We start from the raw sequence: 20,471 nt of genomic DNA on the forward strand, positions 1-20,471 counted from the left end.
AACGGCAGTTAATTGGAATGTAGAGCATTAAACGGTAGGATTTAAGTATTGAAAGTGTATATTTCATTGGTAACGGGTGACAATGGTTGGTAAATTCAGATATGCGCATTCTTTAGGGCACTGTACCGCTTTAAGACCTCCAGTGGGGGCCATTTTAGATGTCGGGCCGACAAATCCGTTTACACGATAGAATGGGTGGACGGTGGGTTTCTTTTTTCTTAAAGAGAGCTCGGATTCATGGGGTTTATCTGATTGTAATTATGATTTGACTCTCGTCCGACGGGGCGTTTGATTGGGTCTGATTTCTCGGTGTAATGGTCATTAGTCCCGGTAGCAAAAACGGTAGGATAAATATGTTAAAATTGATAGGGCAGTGCAGGGTATGTTTCTGTGTAATAGGCGGCAATTAGCTAGAGGCTAAGGCTGATGTCAAGGCTAAATGGGAGTGTGTTTCATGCTACATGGTACATCGTGGCTAAATGCTAAGGCTAAAGGCTGATTGTGTTGCGTGCTGCATGCTAACGTATCCTTAGAGATTCCATTGCGATGGATTAAAGTCTCTTAAATTTCTCTGTGTTTAAGTCAGGTTATATGTTTGTGAGCGCTGTTAAATGTTGTTTGACTATAAGGGGGAAAACGGGAGTTATAGCTGGAGTGTTATTCTGTCTGTTTGGGGAGAGAGAATAGAAAATCTTCCTTCCACGGTGAAAAGGGATTTTTGAATGGTTGTGCGCATGCGTTTAATTTTGCGACACTACACTAGAGAAAGGGGGAGTTTATGGCACGAGATTGGGACACGTTTTGGTTTACGGCACTAAAACTACGACATGAGGTTGGGCTAAGCCTACAAAACAAAATGGTGGGGTACAGGTCATAGGTCCCATTTGGCGTTACCCTGCAAGAGGGAAAATAGACAGACAGAGGAGAAATTTTAACAGGAATATTCTAGTTTAAACGGTGGTTGGTTAAAGATGAAACTTGTTTTGTGACCTATTGAATTTATAAATTAGATATATGGTAGCGGATTATAATAAATTGAATTAAATAATTAAATAACGGATTAAAATAAAAAAATGTTTTTGAGCGATCTATTTAATTCTGAGTTTAGTCTTAGAGTGAATAATGTAGAACGAACGAATATTGAATGGTTGGAAATACTCATTGATTGCATTAACTGCTGAAATCTTGTGTGTTTCTATGTTTTTGAAATATGAGAGGAACATGGAACGAGAGGAGAGAGAGAGAAGGGGCTAACGTGTGCGTCACGTGACAAGGTGTGACGAGGCAGACGAGAGGATCAGATCAGGCTAGTACACAAAATCATCCTAACAAAATATGTGATGTTATGACGATTTCACATAGGCTTGGCAAATACTATTTCATTAAAAATTGCATTTTTGATGCTCTGTGCATAACTGGGGTTTGATTGGAATTGGGTTGGGAATCAGGTACTGACATTATTCGGCAATTAAGATACTTGGGTGCATTTTAAACAATGGAATTTATAAAAATACTTATTGGGGTTAGAGGCTTTGTTTTTGGGGGATTGCTTTGAAGTTGACTAACTTCATTTACTTGCAGTTGATGGGTTGTGGTAATATAGCCACCACTAATGGATAAGTTGGTGACATAGGATATAGGAATAAAAATTGGGTTTAATTATTCAGGATTTATTTGGAGTTGTTTAGGGTTATATTAATAATTAGGGGGGGGGGAAGCCTTAGGCTATACAGTCTAAAATAACATAGTTCACAATAAAGGAATTTAAAAGGGTTGATATAGGGGAAAATTGACTAAAATAGTAATTCTTTAACTAAGGTAGTGTTAGGAGAGACTAATGGCAGATGTTAGTACACCTTTCTCACATACGGATTCAGCAGAAAGACACCCACCTTATGAGAAGGAAGCTTTCAGTGATCATCCAGCAGGGTGATTATGACATCAGAGATGAAGACGAATACAAGCAGAAACGACGATGAAGATGAGTGATGATGAAGAGGTCATGCATGGGTGGATATGACTCTGTGATCAGAAGGAAGTTGGCAAGAGAGAAACGAAGGAGACAAGAGATTCGAGTTCTGATGAAGAAAGCGATGAAGATTTGGAGATTAAAGGTGCTTTATTTTCAAGAGGAGTTTGTCCTACAAGGACTGGCACAGAAGAAAAGTAAGAAGATGATGGAAGAGGATATTTCGAGGACAGAACTTAGAACTAAGGTTGAAGAATACTGATATGTCAACGACGAGAAGGAACAGGACCAAGAAAACTGCTGAGAGAATCCCAAGAACAGGAGAAAACAACAGAGGAAGATGAAGGAGCAAGTGAAGATCACCTGTTCTAGAAGAGATGAAGGGGGGTGCATTGCTGAGAGCATCGATTAGAGAAGAAGAGAAAATAGCTAACAGTTGAAACAACCGACCATTAGAAGGGATAGTGAATAGGGGAAAACTTATCTGGGTTCAGCCTAAAGAGGTTAAACATCTACAAAGTTAAAAGGGGTGACTGTTTATTCTGGGTTACATTCTTACACTAAGAGATTTCAGGCTAGGCTAAAAGGTGTTTAGACGTTTGCCAAGTCTGTGTGTAATGAGTCAGAAGCAGGTGGGGAACTTTCCCAATCACATATTCCAAAAATTTGGTGGTAAGAGATTTTGTTAATAAATCAGGGGAAAAGGTTTTAAATGTTATGAGAGAAAAGATTAGATTAAAATAAGTTAGGGGTAGGCTAGGTTGAAGGGACTCTAAGACAGTAAGCTACGTTTCAAAGTTAGTAGTAAGAGAGAGAACAATGGTGAATGACACTGTAGAGTAGGAAGATCAAGGTAATTATAGGTGTATTTGTTATAATCAAAGGGTTGAAAGTCAGGGATTTAGAGATAGGACTGAGATTTGGGGAAAAAGTGACACTAGTGGTGATAGATGGAAGTACAAGTAAAGAGGTCAAAGTCTTAGGGGAAAACGGGGGAAAATTAGGAGTAACTAAGGACATTAACACTTCAGTCTATTATAACAACAGTGAGAAGCAATTTAACTCTTTCAACATGGATAGTTATTAAAGTCATAATATATATCGCATTTGATTATAAGGGAACTAATACAGCACCAATGTTAGGGAAAATACTTATTAGGGTTTAGGATGGGGACGTTTCTCCCATATGGAGAGATAATTATGGAGAATAAGTATTGTTATCAGGACCAGGAGTAGAAGCTGTTGCACCTAGTCAAAGGAGGGATAGTTTGTACAACGATATGAAGTGGAAGAGTTTAGGAGTGACTGTTCACTTATTTGGTGTAATGTTACAGAGAAAGGTCAGGGAGAATATGTGTACTTATCTAGTGCAAGCATTAGAATTTGTTCCGGTTAAGAATTATTGGTTAAAGGGCTATGTAATTCATAAAGTAACGCTTATAATGGAAGAGTTGAGGTCTGTTGTAGCCTCCACAGTCATTGAGGGAGTTCAGGAGGAGTAGAACTGAATGGACAGGAGTCACTCCAACAGTAGATAATACACCGAGGATAATGGGAACTTTTGCACTAGAAGTAATTAGGGTTGATACAGCAACTAAATCAACTACGTTAATGGTAACTTTGGAATTAATTAATGATACGATGTAGGGAGTATGGCATCGACAACAACTGTTCTGAAATTAAAGGGGGTTAGCAAGAAGGACTCAGGGGTTTATGTTACGGATGGAGAGTGCTGTCAATGATAGTACGAATAGGGTTAAAATAGGAGAACAGAGAGTAGTAGAGAGAATATGTCACGACCGTCTTCAAAAGGAGCAGACCAAAGCGCAGCGCGTTGAGTGAACATGACTTTATTAGAGTAAAGACACGAACGACAAAAACAATATACAAAGACGGCTAGTGAAGTCCACAGTTACAAATACTGAATACGGAGCAAAAACCCACAAAACCAAGGTGAAACCACACAGTTTAAATATGGCTCCCAATCAGAGATAACGAGCCGACAGCTGTCACTCGTTACCTCCGATTGGGAGTCACATGAATACAAACAAGGAAGACAACCACCTAGACACCCCAACCAAACAGCACACAACAAAACGAACACACCCTATACCCAACCTAACCCACACAACACCCAACAATACAAACACACCCTGGTTCATAAACAACGTCCCGGAACCAGAGCGTGACAGTACCCCCCCCTAAAGGTGCGAACCCCGGGCGCACCAACATAAAGTCTAGGGGAGGGTCTGGGTGGGCGTCTGTCCACGGTGGCGGCTCTGGCCCCGGTCGTGATCCCCACCCCACCAAAGTCACAAACTGCTTAAGTAGCCTCCTCCCACTGACCACCCTCCAAACTAACCCACCTGGATAAAGGGGCAGCTCCGGACGAAGAGGCAGCACCGGACTAAGGGACAGCACCGGACTAAGGGGCAGCACCGGGCTAAGGGGCAGCACCGGGCTAAGGGGCAGCACCGGGCTAAGGGGCAGCACCGGGCTAAGGGGCAGCACCGGACTAAGGGGCAGCACCGGGCTAAGGGACAGTACCTGACTAAGGGGCAGCACCGGACTGAGGGGCAGATCCTGGCTGGCTGGCTCTGGCGGATCTTGGCTGGACGGCTCTGGCGGATCCTGGCTGGACGGCTCTGGCGGATCCTGGCTGGCGGAAGGCTCTGGCTGATCCTGTCTGGCAGAAGGCTCTGGCTGATCCTGTCTGGCGGAAGGCTCTGGCTGATCCTGTCTGGCGGAAGGCTCTGGCTGATCCTGTCTGGCGGAAGGCTCTGGCTGATCCTGTCTGGCGGAAGGCTCTGGCTGATCCTGTCTGGCGGAAGGCTTTAGCGGCTCCGGTCTGGCGGACGGCTCAGAAGGCTCATGGCAGACGGGCGGCTTATGCAGCGCTTGGCAGACGGACAGTTCAGACGGCGTTGGGCAGACAGGCAGTTCAGGCGCCGTTGGGCAGACGGGCAGTTCAAGCGCCGTTGGGCCGACGGGCAGTTCAGGCGCCGTTGGGCAGACGGGCAGTTCAGGCGCCGTTGGGCAGACGGGCAGTTCAGGCGCCGCTGGGCAGACGGCAGACTCTGGCCGGCCGAGACGCACTATAGGCCTGGTGCGTGGTGCCGGAACTGGTGGTCCCGGGCTGAGGACACGCATCTCAGGGCTAGTGCGGGGAGCAGCAACAGGACGCACAGGACTCTGGGGACACACAGGAGGCTTGGTGCGTGGTGTAGGCACTGGTGGTACTGGGCTGGAGCGGGGAGGTGGCGCCGGAAATACCGGACCGTGCAGGCGTACTGGCTCCCTTGAGCACTGAGCCTGCCCAACCTTACCTGGTTGTATACTCCCCGTCGCCCGACCAGTACGGGAAGGAGGAATAACCCGTACCGGGCTATGTGGGCGAACCGGGGACACCATGCGTAAGGCTGGTGCCATGTAAGCCGGCCCGAGGAGACGCACTGGTGGCCTGATGCGTTGGGCCGGCTTCATGATATCCGGCTCAATGCTCAATCTAGCCCGGCCGATACGTGGAGCTGGAATGTACCGTACCGGGCTATGCCTGCGTACAGGAGACACCATGCGCTCTACTGCGTAACACGGTGTCTGCCCGTACTCTCGCTCTCCACGGTCAGTCCAGGGAGTAGGCGCAGGTCTCCTACCTGACTTTGCCATACTCCCTTTTAGCCCCCCCCCAAGAAATTTTTGGGTAGTACCCACGGGCTTCCAGCCACGACTCCGTGCTGCCTCCTCATACCACCTCCTCTCGGCTTGAGCTGCCTCCAGCTCTTCACGAGGGCGGTGATATTCCTCCGGTTGTGCCCAAGGACCCTTTCCAGCCCGTATCTCCTCCCATGTCCATGAATCCTTTGGAGGCGTCCATAAATCCTGTGTAGGTAGGTCCTGTTGCCGCTTGTTACGCTGCTTGGTCCTCTTGTGGTGGGTTTTTCTGTCACGATCGTCTGAAGAAGCGGACCAATACGCAGCGCGTTGAGTGAACATGACTTTATTAGAGTAAAGACACGAACGACAAAAACAATAAACAAAGACGGCTAGTGAAGTCCACAGTTACAAATACTGAATACGGAGCAAAAACCCACAAAACCAAGGTGAAACCACACAGTTTAAATATGGCTCCCAATCAGAGATAACGAGCCGACAGCTGTCACTCGTTACCTCCGATTGGGAGTCACATGAATACAAACAAGGAAGACAACCACCTAGACACCCCAACCAAACAGCACACAACAAAACGAACACACCCTATACCCAACCTAACCCACACAACACCCAACAATACAAACACACCCTGGTTCATAAACAACGTCCCGGAACCAGAGCGTGACAGAATATAGATTCATCATGGAGATACAGGATGAGGTCTTTGATTTTAATGACAGACAGGGAGAGGTATCTGATCAGTACCGCTCGTTCTTCTGTTGTGGAAATTAGAGATATATTAACTCATTCTGTAAGATCAGTGAGGAATCTTGAAGGTCCATGTCTGTTGAGAATTCCAGCACCAAACGTGTTAGACGGTCGCGCGGCCTCTATCAGGTATGGGTCAGTCTTATGATTTGTCATGACTGTGGTATTGGCAACAGTCATTGACAGATAAAATAATGTCGTTGTCAGAACAGTGGTTTAAGCCTAGGTTTAAGTAGTGTTCTTGGGTAAATGAATTACCCTATGGGAATTGTTAAATGGGAAAGGAAAATCAGGTAACAACGGAACCCTGAAGTATTCAGGTGAAACATTGAGGGCTAAAAGTTGTTTTTGTTCTAATAAAACATATGAGGTAAGGGGTATGTTTATGGGAAGATCAGAGTGTGATGTTATATGATAACTTTGGATAAGCATGAACATAAGGTTAGAGATGACAAATATGATGTAATTTTTGTGGACCAGATAGTAGAACAGCAGGACTTTGATGGTTAAAAGATTAGCTTTTGCCTATGACTATGGGGAATTTTAGAGATATTTAGAGGGGGTTTGTGATGATAAAGTATATTTATTCTTACATTATGGATGGACAGGATTTGGTTACATGTCAACGTTGAAGCTTCCATATGAGGTTTTATCATTATAAGAGGGATAGCACTGGACACAGCTAAATCTAGGGTTAAAAGGGTGACATGGCGACATGTCATAGGCTTCAAGCCTATCATTGAAGGATAAGTCTAAGGGAGAAGGGCAGACTTTATTCATGGTATGGTGTAACATTTGGGAAGATCATATTGATAAATATTAGTTATACTTTGAGTCCAGATAGTTCAGATAATATTGGGGTTATAGAGGCATTGAAGGAAATAAGGGATGCATTTGGAGGATTTGGTTGCAAGATCAATTAGGCCAGTAGGGGCAGTGATGGGTCAGATTTTAGTTTCAGCTTTGATAACACTGTGTGATGTTTGTAATTGGTTACTGATCTTTGAGAAAGCTATGATATTGAGATAGGTTGGAGAGTGATGCCTGGAGACAACAATCAGATGTCGGTGTTGACTGTTCCTGATCTGGAGGAAGATGGATGGACTACTGATGGATAAATATCTTTTTTTTTTTTTTTTCTATGAGTTGATTATTTTTCGATTGTTTTCCAATATTGGGGTGATTTTGATATGATTTATGAATCAAAGGGGGGAATAGGTTTATGTGATTCATACATCATTTATATATCATTTTTAAAAATTCTTAGGTGAAATTGAGGTTTAATTTGAAAGTGTTTGTTTTGCAAAAGATACTGGTTGGTCGTTTCTTTTCTTTTCATTCCAGACGCATTTGGGGGAACATGTGGAGATTGGAATATTCAAACAAAGACAATATGAAGGGACAATATGACTGGAGGAGATGAAACAAGGAGGGTGTGGCTGATTTCATCATCAACAATCCATTCATCCAAGTCAAGACTACGGGGAGAGGATGTGTAGTGGACTACATTCCAGTGTCGGCAATGAAATATAGACATGTGTAATACATAATTGTGTAATAGCCTCAGGGATTAATTTTTGTAGAATGATGTTTGATGTAATTGGATACATGGGAGGATCTTAGATGTTTTTGTTTATTTCGTGAATGTTTAGGGACAGAGAGGCTAGGAAGGGAGAGTTTCATTGTACGGTCCTATGGGTTGACCAGCCGTACAATGGATGTTTATGGATAGGATTTTGTTTGCAGGGGCTTACATGTGTATTTAGTTGCATCATACTTTCAAATGCATTTACATGATTTATGAGGTTATCTGGAGTACCGACGGTGGTTGCCTGGGGCAGAGGGACCGTGAGAGAATTTTACTGTCTTGATTGATATGGATGGCTGCCAGACAGTTTTTCGCTCTTACACTCCATAGAGATTTCTTCATATGTCATAGTAATGTATTCACACTTCATAAACAGTTATGTCATAGTAATGTATTCACACTTCATAAACAGTTATGTCATAGTAATGTATTCACACTTCATAAACAGGTATTTCATAGAAAGGTATTTACACTCTAGAGGAGAATGTGTTTGGTTTAATGTTAAAGATACTCAATAAGATAAATGGTTAATAGTCATAATCCTATTCTGTTTGTTTTCGAGACGTTTATTTTGTCTCGAAGGGGGGAATATCGTATCTGAAGATTATGCCTTTGTTAAATGTTTTGGAGGAACAAAGAATGTTGTTTTATGATCTTAGTTCAAATGTAGCGTTTGGAGGGTGATGCCCCAGGGGAGACTGGTGATTGGCCAGAAGAGGGAGTCACCCCTCTTTTTGCATTGTTTATAAATAGGGGTTAAACGATGAGACGTCAGAACGGCCATAGCAATCTGGGGAGCCGTTCTCCGGACATCGCGGGTCTGTACCTATGCTGTAAACTCGTGATTTTAATAAAAGCCTCTAACACGATACAGCATAACGGACTCTGTGTTGACAGCAATAATTGCCACCACTCATCAGATACGACAGTAACTATCACCCGTGATAAACCTGAGTGCACAATGGTAAATAGCATCCAGTGGTTTTAATGTGTTTGCCGATGCATGCATATAGATAATATCACAATAATCTAAAACGGACATAAAAGTAGCCTGCTCAATTTGTTTTCTATTTACGGAGGACAGACAAGCCCTGTTTCTGTAAAGGAACCCAATCTTGAATTTGAGCTTTTTCCATAATTCAGTAACATGTTTTTTTTTAAAGAAAGCCTATCATCTAACCATACCCCTAAGTATTTATATGCAGAGACCTGTTTGATTTGAGTACCATCCAAGCTAGTGATTACAGAAGTGTTTCTAATTGAGAGTTTAGACCTAGAAAAAAACATGACATTTGTTTTCTTAGCGTTTAAAACAAGTTTAAGCTGTAAAAGAGACCCCTGTAGTATCCTAAAATCAGACTCCAACTGCATTAAAGCTTGGTCCGCTGTTGGAGCAATAGAGTACATCACTGTGTCATCTGCATATAAATGGAATTTACAATATCTGACATCATCACCAATGGCACAACAATAAGAACAATATAGAGATAGATAGATATAATGAAGAAGAGATATACTTGTTTTTGTGGAACAGACCAGATAAAGCATGCCTGCTATATGTATCTAGGTATGAGACAGTTGTAGGATCTTAATTTGATCACTATTTTGTTGCTGAGAAGTTTCTTGCGCCGCGGGAAATACACATAAGCTTTGAATTTACATAAATTCACTAAACACCTGCACCAAATAAGTGGTTATATTAATAGTATTGCACTTTTCATGTAGCCTTATTTTGGAGAGCTAATAGCCTAACCATCAATGGAACAACATTATGGACTAAACGTTCAAATACTTTTGCTGCAGGATTATTTTACTGCAACAATACTGGTCAAATTAAGATCTTACATCTGTACATCTACAGTACACGTGTAATTTGTAATATTAGACAATGTGCAAAATGTTTCCTCTTTTTGGAACAGATGACCATAATATGTTCTTTATTTACAGGGCAAGATGAGCCTGTTAACCCAAAGGTTTATGAGATTATAGGAAAAACCTTGGCGTTGCTTTTCCTTTTCAGCCTGATCGTGTTCTTTGCATGGTAAGAAGCTATTCCCAGTCTCATTGCAAACATATTTATCATGCTGTTTGTGCTTTTGTATATGAAAACCTAAATGATTTATTATTGTCTTCCAGGAGGAGGAGAACATCTAGACTCTCCAATGGGTTTGAAATGACAGACAGTTCATAGGGACAGGTGGGAATGTTAGAGTCATCTTTTAAAACCCAAAAATGTGGTCCTCTGTAGCTCAGCTGGTAGAGCATGGCACTTGTAACATCAAGGTAGTGGGTTCGATCCCCGGGACCACCCATACACAAAAAATGTATGCACGCATGACTGTAAGTCGCTTTTGATAAAAGCGTCTGCTAAGCGGCTTATTATTATTATTATCTACAATGTGCATTTAAGGAAGAATTGATTGAATACTGTGTTGTATAACCAACTGTAACTATGAAGTCATTCTTCTTCTGAAGTGTCTGTCCTGACACCTGTTCCTTTCTCTGTGTTCTCTCCTCAGAACTCCCCGGTTGGGACGGTGTTCTCTAACCAGGCCACGGTCGGGAGAGGGGACCAGGAACCACCACTTAACTACCTAGATGGGCTTTATGCACAAGTGAATAAAAGAGGTCCATTTTAAGTATTTTGCCAATAGGTATTAAGTGTTTATGTAGATTAATGTCATTATGTATCAGTTTTCTATTGGTACTTTAGTTACTTTTATATTTGTGTGCTCTTTGATTATCTGCATATTTGTAGAATTTTCTGGGATGAAAAGTGTTTAACTGCTACTATAGTGGTGATACGATGATGTAGGCTACTCTTTATTTTGAGCCAATTCATTTTGAGTGTTGAGTTCACAGAGCATCCGTTTAATGGGTTCCAGTATTGAGGAACTGCTGAGTTCAACTATCTTACTGAAGGCAGTTTAAGACCATATAAAGTCAATGATGACTGAGGAGAGAAGACACAGTTAGTTGGAGAGACAGTGGTCGGATACAAGACAGGAAGTTGGTGAAGTATGTCTACATGACGGCAGAATGGTGTTAACATCTACTAGTCACTGTTTCTCTGCATCTTTTGTGCAGTTACCAGAATAATAATATTATCTATTTTAACTTTATATCTATTTAGAAGTTATTGTGTCAGTTTTTATGTTGAGTGTTAAACCAGAGAAACAATTGGGACTGAATTTAAGGTTGTTTATTAATTGCACTGTAATCAAAACATTTACAATCAATTTCCATGAAATCTTTTGGTCTTATTGGTCCAACGTTTTACATATCTCATTAAAATGGAATACATTGAGATGTTGTGTCACTGGCCTACACACAGTACCCCATAATGTGGAATTATGTTTTTTTAAAAATAAAAATAATACAAAATGAAAAGCTGAACTGTCTCGAGTCAATATGTATTCAACCCCTTTCTTATGGCAAGCCTAAATAAGTTCAGGAGTAAAGATTTGCATAACAAGTCACATAAGTTACATTGATTCACTCTGTGTGCAATGCTAGTGTTTAACATGATTTTAGAATGACTACCTCATCTCTGTACCCCACACATACAATTATCTGTAATGTCCCTCAGTCGAGCAGCGAATTTAAAACAGATTCAACCACGAAGACCACGGCGCTTTTCCAATGCCTCACAAAGAAGGGCACCTATTGGAAGATGGGTGTATCCCTTTGAGCATGGTGAAGTTATTAATTACACTTTGGATGGTTTATCAATACACCCAGTCACTAAAAAGATACAGGCTTCATTCCTAACTCAGTTTCGCTCGTGGTAATGTGTTTCATGCCATTCCATTTGGACCGTTCCAGCCATTATTATGAGCCGTCCTCCCCTCAGCAGCCTCCACTGATTTCACCATTAGGCCATTGGTGACTTTAAAACAGTTACAAAGTTTAATGGCTGAGGATGGATCAACAACATTGTTGTTACTCCACAATATTAACCTAAATGACAGAGTGAAAAGAAGGAAACATTTACAGAATCAACATATTCCAAAACATTCATTCTGTTTGCAATAAGGCACTGAAGTAAAACTGCAAAACGTTTTGCTAAGAAATTAACTATATGTCCTGAATACAAAGTGTTATGTTTGGGGCAAATCCAACACAACACATAACTGAATACCACTATTCATATTTTCAAGCATGGTGATGGCTGCACCATGTTATGGGTATGCTTGTCATCAAGTTTTTTAGGATAAAATAAATGGAATAGAGCTAAGGAGAGGCAAAACGCTAGAGGAAAACCTGGTTCAGTCTGCTTTTCAAAAGACACTGGGAGACAAATTCACTTTTCAGCAGGACAATAACCTAAAACACAGGGCCAAATATACACCAGAGTTAATTACTAAGACAACATTGTACAATCCAGGTGTGCAAAGCTCTTAGAGACTTACCCAGAAAGACTCACAGCTGTAATCGCTGCAAAAAGTGATTCTAACATGCATTGACTCAGGGGTATGAATACTTATGTAAATTAGATATTTCTGTATTTCATTTTCAATAAATCTCCAAACATTTCTAAAAACATATTTTCACTTTGTTATTATGGGGTATTGTGTGTAAATGGGTGAGAAAACCAATCAATGTTTTATTCAGGCATTAACACAACAAAATGTGGAATAAGTCAAGGGGTATGAATACTTTCTGAAGGCACTGAGTATACCAAAAATTAGGAACACCTTCCTAATATTGAGTTGCACCCCCTTTTGCCTTCAGAACAGCCTCAATTCATCGGGGCATGGACTCAACAAGGTGTTGAAAGCGTTCCACAGAGATGCTGGCCCATGTTGACTCCAATGCTTCCCACAGTCGTGTCAAGTTGGCTGGATGTCCTTTAGATGGAGGATCAGTGTTGATACACACAGGAAACTGTTTAGTGTGAAAAAACCCAGCAGTGTTGCAGTTCTTGACACAAACCGGTGCGCCTTGCACCTACTACCACACCTTGTTCAAAGGCACTTAAACATGTTTGTCTTGCCCAATCACCCTATAAATGGCACACATACACAATCCATGTCTCAGTTGTCTCAAGGCTTAAAAATCCTTCTTGAACTTGTCTCCTCCCCTTCATCTACACTGATTGAAGTGGATTAAACACGTGACATCAATAAGGCATCATAGATTTAACCTGGATTCACCTTGTCAGTCTATGTCATGAAAAGCGCAGTAAGATACTTCTAAATGTTGGTTCTGATCTATCACCTAATACCTACTCATATATCCATTGACAGTGAGTGGTTGCCTGAACTGCATGCAGACAAGTCGTTTCATTGTCATTTCATACATTTTACCCACATATAGGCAAAGCAGTTTCCACCAAACTGAAATGAGCTTGTTAGTCCCTTTACTGTCAGTCCCACCATATCCCCATCCCCACCATATTGCAGCATCAGCATAGTGTAGTGTCCAATAGTCCATACTTTCTCTCTTCTCTCTCTGAATCATCTGGTCCCTCCACCTCTCAATTCCTGACCCTGTCCTCCAGAGCCTTCAGCTCTCCCTCCACCTGTTGGGGGAGGTTGGCTCTTAACTGCAGGGTAAAGTATGCCCTCGGCTCCTGGGTCTCCTTCTCCCAAAAGTTTGATGAGGTTTTTGTCTAGAAGGGATACAGCTTTTGTCAAAATTGACTTTTACTTGCAGGTTTAGGAGAACATATGCAGCAGGTTCGGATAATTAACGTGGCAGGTTACGAAAATTAGATTAAGGTAAGAGAAAGGGTTATGGTTAGCTAAAATGCTAAACAAATTCAACTTTTGACATCAATTTGACAAAAGCTGTATCCCATCTAGACATTACTGAAAGGGCGACCATGTCCACCTTGCCGCTCATGCCCTGCAGGTCGCTGGCTCTCTCCTGTGGAACCCGGGACACTCTTTTCAAGCCACTTCAATAAGAAGTGATTTTGGTAGCAGGTTAGGAGCAGGGCTGCATTACTGAATGGCCCCAGACAGCATATGATAGCAAAATGTGTAGAATAGCAGGAAATTAGCTTTAAAGCTGCAACATTTTCTGTCAGCTTCATGACAAAATGTGTAGAATAGCATTATAAAACTGTAAATACTTATCCCTGCACCATGGCAAAATGGGTTGAAATTCACTCTGCACCATGGCAAAATGGGTTGAAATGCTCTCTGCACCATGGCAAAATGGGTTGAAATGCTCTCTGCACCATGGCAAAATGGGTTGAAATGCTCTCTGCACCATGGCAAAATGGGTTGAAATGCTCTCTGCACCATGGCGAAATGGGTTGAAATGCAGTAAGTAAAGAGGGGGGGTTGTGCCGCGGTGCCCCAAATGCCGTAGTCCGATCCTGGTAAGGAGAGCATTTTCACTAACCATAACCCTTAACTGTAATCCTCCTAACTTGAAAACGACTGAAAACTATGAAAATGTCCATTCCATATCGAAGTGGCATGAAAAGAGTGTTTCTATGTGGCATCCAGCCCACCAGTCTCTGCTCTGCAAATATACTTCAAAGAGGAAGGGAAGCAAGAACAACAGGAAGTTATTGAAGGAGAAGTTGAGTGGTGTGAGAATCAGTCAGATACAATTACAGTTACTCTGTTTCATACCAAGTCTGTTTTTCATGTTGAAAAATGATGTGACAACAATTTGTTTTGTATCGAACTCAAATGTAACTTTCTTTTTCTGTCTTGTGTAAAATGAAGAGTGGATTTTGGTTTATGATTTAGCTCATTTAAAATAAAATAAAAAATCCACATACATTCCCATTGAAGCCTGGGAGACAGGGGAGAGGGAGATGGTTATATTACCTAAAGTTTCCTTTATTATATTTATAGATGTCTCAGGGGCGGACTTAGCAATTTGGGGGCCTGTTTCAAAATGCTGTTGAGGTGTTCTTCTAACCCCATTAAGTCACATTTAATTAAATGTATAGGCCATATAAAGCTGTTGAATCAGTGGATAAAACATAATTTGTCTTTAGAACCATTTCATTTGAAACTGGTGGAACATGATTAAGGCCACCTCTGCAATGTCTCAAGTGACAGAAACAGAAGGTTCATTAGCAGAGCAGAAGGTTCATTAGAAAATGGAAATGTTCTGAGCACTTATTTATGCATACAGTGTTTTCACAGCTGATAAGGACACCCAGTACATAGACTATTCAAGCATCCTGTTATACAAATACTGTAGTATTCTTTTGAAATAATTTCTCATACACTTATTAGGAAGTACGTCACTGATGAGATGTGAGATGTGTCAAATATATTTCAGCATTTTATCTTGTCAGACCACACTATGGGTGTGTGATAGTCTCTCCTGTGGACCGTTTACATCATTGGAAGGCATGTGTCGACTTCTTCACTATCTTATCTTTACATTTTAATGTTCAGATTAAATTTAGGAAATGAATTACAAGTAATGAGATTCAATATGTTCAAAGTACTGTTATCCGTTCATGTTTTAGCTTCACAACTGAAAGACATACACAACATGACCAAAAGTATGTGGACACCTGCTCATCAAACATCTCATTCCAAAATCATGGGCATTAATATGGAGTTGGTCCCCCCTTTGCTGTTATAACAACCTCCACTCTTCTGGGAAGGCTTTCCAGTATAGGTTGGAACATTGTTGCGGGGACTTGCTTCCATTCAGCAACAACATCATTAGTGATGTCGGGCATTGATGTTGGGCAATTAGGCCTGGCTCGCAGTCGGCGTTCCAATTCATCCCAAAGGGTTTCAATGGGTTTGAGGTTAGGGCTTTGTGCAGGTCAGTCAAGTTCTTCCACACCGATCTCAACAAACCATTTCTGTATGGACCTCGCTTTGTGCACGGGGGCATTGTCATGCTGAAAAAGGAAAGGGCCTTTCCCAAACTGTTGCCACAAAGTTGGAAGCACAGAGTCGTCATTGTATGCTGTAGCTTTAAGATTTCTGTTCACTGGAACTAAGGGGCCTAGCCCGAACCATGAAAAACAGCCCCAGACCTTTATTACTCCTCCACCAAACTTTACAGTTGGCACTAGGCATTTGGTCAGGTAAGGTAGCGTTCTCCTGGCATCCGTCAAACCCAGATTCGTCCGTCAGACTGCCAGATGGTGAAGCGTGATTCATCACTCCAGAGAACGCGTTTCCACTGCTCCAGAGTCCAACGGCGACGAGCTTCAGACCACTCCAGACGATTCTTGGCATTGCGCATGGTGATCTTAGGCTTGTGGGCGGCTGCTCCGCCATGAAAACTAATTTCATGAAGTTCCCGACGAACAGTTCTTGTGCTGACGTTGCTTCCAGAGGCAGTTTGGAACTCGTTAGTGAGTGTTGCAACCGAGGACAGACGATTTTTACGAGCTACCCACTTCAGCACTCGGCGGTCCTGTTCTGTGAGCTTGTGTGGCCTACCACTTCGCGGCTCAGCCGTTGTTGCTCCTAGACATTTCCACTTCACAATAACAGCACTTACAGTTGACCGGGGCAGCTCTAGCAGGGCAGAAATTGGACCTATGACGGTGCCACGTTGAAAGACACTGAGCTCTTCAGCATTGCCATTCTACTGCCAATGTTTGTCTATGGAGATTGCATAGTTGTGTGCTCAATTTATAGCCAAATCCACTCATTTGTTGGGGTGTCCACATACTTATGTGTATATAGTGTATTTGATATGGGGATTGTTCAATGCAATGTGTTGTGTGAGTTAAAATATTCTACCAGTAAGTGTGTGTTTGACCTGTTTCAGGTGATCAGTAGTGTGTGAGTTCTCACATGGCTTGTCCTGAGAACATGTTTTTTCTCATTGGCCTCTTTATGTCAGGTGAGTCTTCCACACAGCAACAACTAGTTATGAATCAGACAGAGGAATAAGCACAGGTGATGATATTTCATGGTATGAGCTATATTCCCATCTGTCTCAATGTGTAGAAAAGTGTACAGTTGACTCCTGATAAGTACAGTTTAATATTCTGGATTCAAACATTCTTTGCTCCAGATATGTCCATGCTCCAGTTTAGGGCATGGAGTCGCGACATCAGGAATCACCTGTACATTGAAATGAGTTCATATGTTTTGATGCAGAGGCAGAATATTGGGAGAGAGTGACTGTACTGAAAAGATCATATAACCTCCCTGATGTTGTCCTTTATGTTGCAGGTGTTTTGGCCTGTTTTGGCCAACGACATTTGATCGCCACAATGCCAGACAAATTGAATGTACTGACTGGCTCCTGTGTGCAAATCCCATGTGCATTTGATATTGCAAACCAAAATTACTATACATTTAACAGCACAATACTTACGTCTGGAGTGTGGTTGAAAGGATCAACAAAAGTTGCTGAAGGTCAGGACAATGTGATATTTCACAGTAGTAAGACGGTTAACAGATATCAAGGGAACATAACTGGAAACATGTCCCAGAAGAATTGCACCACAGTCTTCTTCAATGTAACCACCAGTTACTCTGATAAATACTTCTTCAGGATTGAAAGTCAACCATACCGTGCAACAGACCCAGACAAGTCTGTTAATATAGATGTCAGGGGTAAGAGACAATTTAACTGTTTACCAACTATTTTATCCAGTTTAGATTCGTTGCATCACAGATAAGAGTAGAACAAGTGGACAGTTTAGCTATTAGTAATATAGATGTCAGGGGTAAGAAGACAGAGACTATTTAACTTTTATAAACTTTTCTAAAATGATATGAGTAGAATAAGACCAAGTAGGCAGTGTGTCTGTCAGAGTAAAATATCTTTATTTTTAATGTATTACAGATTTGCCTCCCAGTCCCATCATTACTGTCTCAGGTGAGGTGAAGGAAGGGACCCCTGTCAGTTTGAACTGCTCTGCTGTCGCTCCCTGTCCCGAACACCCCCCTGAGCTGATATGGACTCTCCCAACACAGTTCACACCTGAGAACCAACTGCAGGAGAATCCAGACCAAACCAAATCAGTTCTCTCCACGGTGACCTTCACTCCATCATACCTTCATCATGAGAAGAACATCACTTGTATTGCAGTCTACCCAGTAGGGACAATCAACAAGACAGCTGAACATACCATGATGCTTAACGTTTCATGTAAGATTAATAACTTTATTCAATATACCACATCCAGATACATTCTAAATGAACCCTTCTCCCTCAGTCTCTCCTAAGGACACCTCAGCCTCCATCAGTCCAGCTGATCCAGTATTAGTGGGCAGCTGTGTTAATCTGACCTGCAGCAGTACAGCCAACCCTCCTGTGACAAACTTCACCTGGTTCCAGATCAGTGGGGGTAAACCAACACAGGTAGCATCTGGACAGAATTACACCCTCAATGTGACTGTTGGTGATGGAGGACTGTACTACTGTGAAGCAAGAAATAGTCAAGGCCGTGGGAAGTCAGAGGAAGAGAAGCTGGCTATTAAAGGTAAAACGGGCACGTTCGGCACAATCTTAGATTAGATATACACTGTATATACAAGAGTATGTGGACACCCCTTCAAATTAGTAGATTTGGTTATTTCAGCCACACCCGTTGCTGACAGGTGTATAAAATCGAGCACACAGCCATGCAATCTCCATACTCAAACACTGGTAGTAGAATGGCCTTACTCAAGACCTCAGTGACTTTCAACGTGGCACTGTCGTAGGATTCCACCTTTCCAACAAGTTAGTTCGTCAGATTTCTGCCCTGCCAGAGCTAACCCGGTCAATTGTAAGTGCTGTTATTGTGAAGTGGAATGTTCTAGAAGCAACAACATCTCAGCCGCGAAGCGGTAAGCCACACAAGCTCAGAAAACGGGACAGCTGAGTGCTGAAGCGCATAGTTTGTAAATATCATCTGACCTCAGTTGCAACATTCACTACCGAGTTCCAAACTGCCTCTGGAAGCAATGTCAGCACTATAACTATTTGTGGGGAGCTTCATGAAATGGGTTTCCATGGCCGAGCAGCCGCACACAAGCCTAAGATCAACAAGCGCAATGCCAAGAATCGTCTGGAGTGGTGTAAGGCTCACCGCCATTGGACTCTGGAGAATAGGGAACCGGTTCTCTAGAGTGATGAATCCTGCTTCACCATCTGGCAGTCCGACGGACAAATCTGTGTTTGACGGATGCCAGGAGAACGCTACCTTCCCCAATGCATAGGTCCAACTGTAAAGTTTGGTGGAGGAGGAATAATGGTCTGGAGCTGATTTTCATGGTTTGGGCTAGAACCCTTAGTTCCAGTGAAGGGAAATCTTAATGCTACAGTGGAGGCTGTTATAACAGAAAAGGGGGGACCAACTCCATATTAATGCCCATGATTTTGGAATAAGATGTTTGACGAGCAGGTGTCCACATACTTTTGTTCATGTTGTGTACTTTAGTGATCTTTTAGTTAGAAATGACCATAATGTGTGCTGTATTTTCAGGACAAGAAGAGCCTGTTAACCGAATGGTTTTTGGGGTTGCAGCAGGAACTCTGGGGGTCTTTCTGCTTATCAGCCTGATCAGTCTTTATGGATGGTAAAAACTATTCCTGGCATCAATTCAAAACTATTTATTTATGTTGTGTTTGTCCTTTTGCATATTAAAACCCTCTCAGTGGATTCAGAATACCTTTCTAAATGTCTTCCAGGAGGAGAAACTCTAGGCTCCCCGATGGACTTGAAAGGACGGACAATCCACAGGGACAGGTGGGAATAAGGCTCAACATTCATAACACATCTACAAAGTGTATCTAAGGAAGTACTGAATTAATGATGAAACTCTCCAAAGCCATGAGGTTAACATCAGTTTAGGGGAAGTTCACGGGGAGATGACCACACTGATAGCAATGCTACGTCTTGTGAGAACATCAAATGATAACAGAATAGCTGTTGGACTTTGACAATGTTTTCTGTAGATTGGAGCTCATTTGTTGTCAAAATGTAATTATTTTCTTCTGTCAGTTTAATTGACATTGTCATTGACATCCCCTCAGTATGTGTTGTGTAACCTGCTGACTTTAGAGTTTTACAAATGACTGAGCTTAGAACTTTACACCTGTTCCTCTCTCTGTGTTCTCTCCACAGAACTCCCTGGTTGGGACGGTGTGTGTTAACCAGACCACAGCCGGAGAGAAACCAGAGGAACCTGCAGAAGACCAGCCTGAAGAGATCCACTATGGTGACATAGACTTCTCCAAACTACGGCCCAAAGAGACCCCAGCTGCAGCCCAGGACAGGAACAGGGTCCAGGGGCAGGAGAGTGAGTACGCTGAAGTCAATGTGACCAGGAGAGGGCCCCAGGAACCACACCTTAACTACATAGATGGGCTTTATGCACAAGTGAATAAAAGAGGTACATTTTAAGTATTTGGTGTATATACAGTATGTCTTGTGTGCACTGAGCTCCAACAGTACTGGGACAGTGCCATTTATTTAACTTTTTAGAATCCGTTCTCCAGAACTTTTGATTTGAAATGAAACATTGACTATGAGGTTAAAATGCAGACTGTCAGCTTTAATTCCAGGGTATTTTCATCCATATCGGGTGAACTGTTTAGAAATTA

The 20,471-nt window shown here is 42.2% G+C and overlaps 2 protein-coding genes across 2 annotated transcripts in view; both read left to right on the top strand.

Moving 5' to 3' along the window:
* Positions 1-10,615, top strand: part of LOC311109214 (sialic acid-binding Ig-like lectin 13) — a gene marked incomplete at its 3' end in the record, with an annotated part of 29,540 nt that extends 18,925 nt beyond the window's left edge. The window contains exon 8 of the mRNA XM_084152062.1: positions 10,529-10,615. Within this exon, the coding sequence (XP_084008188.1) occupies positions 10,529-10,615 (87 nt within the window). The remainder of the gene's footprint in view (positions 1-10,528) is intronic.
* Positions 10,616-16,762: 6,147 nt separating this feature from the next.
* On the top strand, positions 16,763-20,271 carry LOC311109215 (B-cell receptor CD22-like; the record flags this gene model as incomplete). The annotated part of the gene is made up of 7 exons (XM_084152063.1): positions 16,763-16,769; positions 17,105-17,491; positions 17,724-18,029; positions 18,097-18,363; positions 19,351-19,444; positions 19,557-19,614; positions 19,993-20,271. The coding sequence occupies 7 exons, from the start codon at positions 16,763-16,765 to the stop codon at positions 20,269-20,271; spliced, it is 1,398 nt and encodes a 465-aa protein (XP_084008189.1).
* Positions 20,272-20,471: the final 200 nt, after the last annotated feature.

This window comes from Coregonus lavaretus (assembly GCF_964263955.1).
Source record: "Coregonus lavaretus genome assembly, chromosome: 34".
NCBI lineage: Eukaryota > Metazoa > Chordata > Actinopteri > Salmoniformes > Salmonidae > Coregonus > Coregonus lavaretus.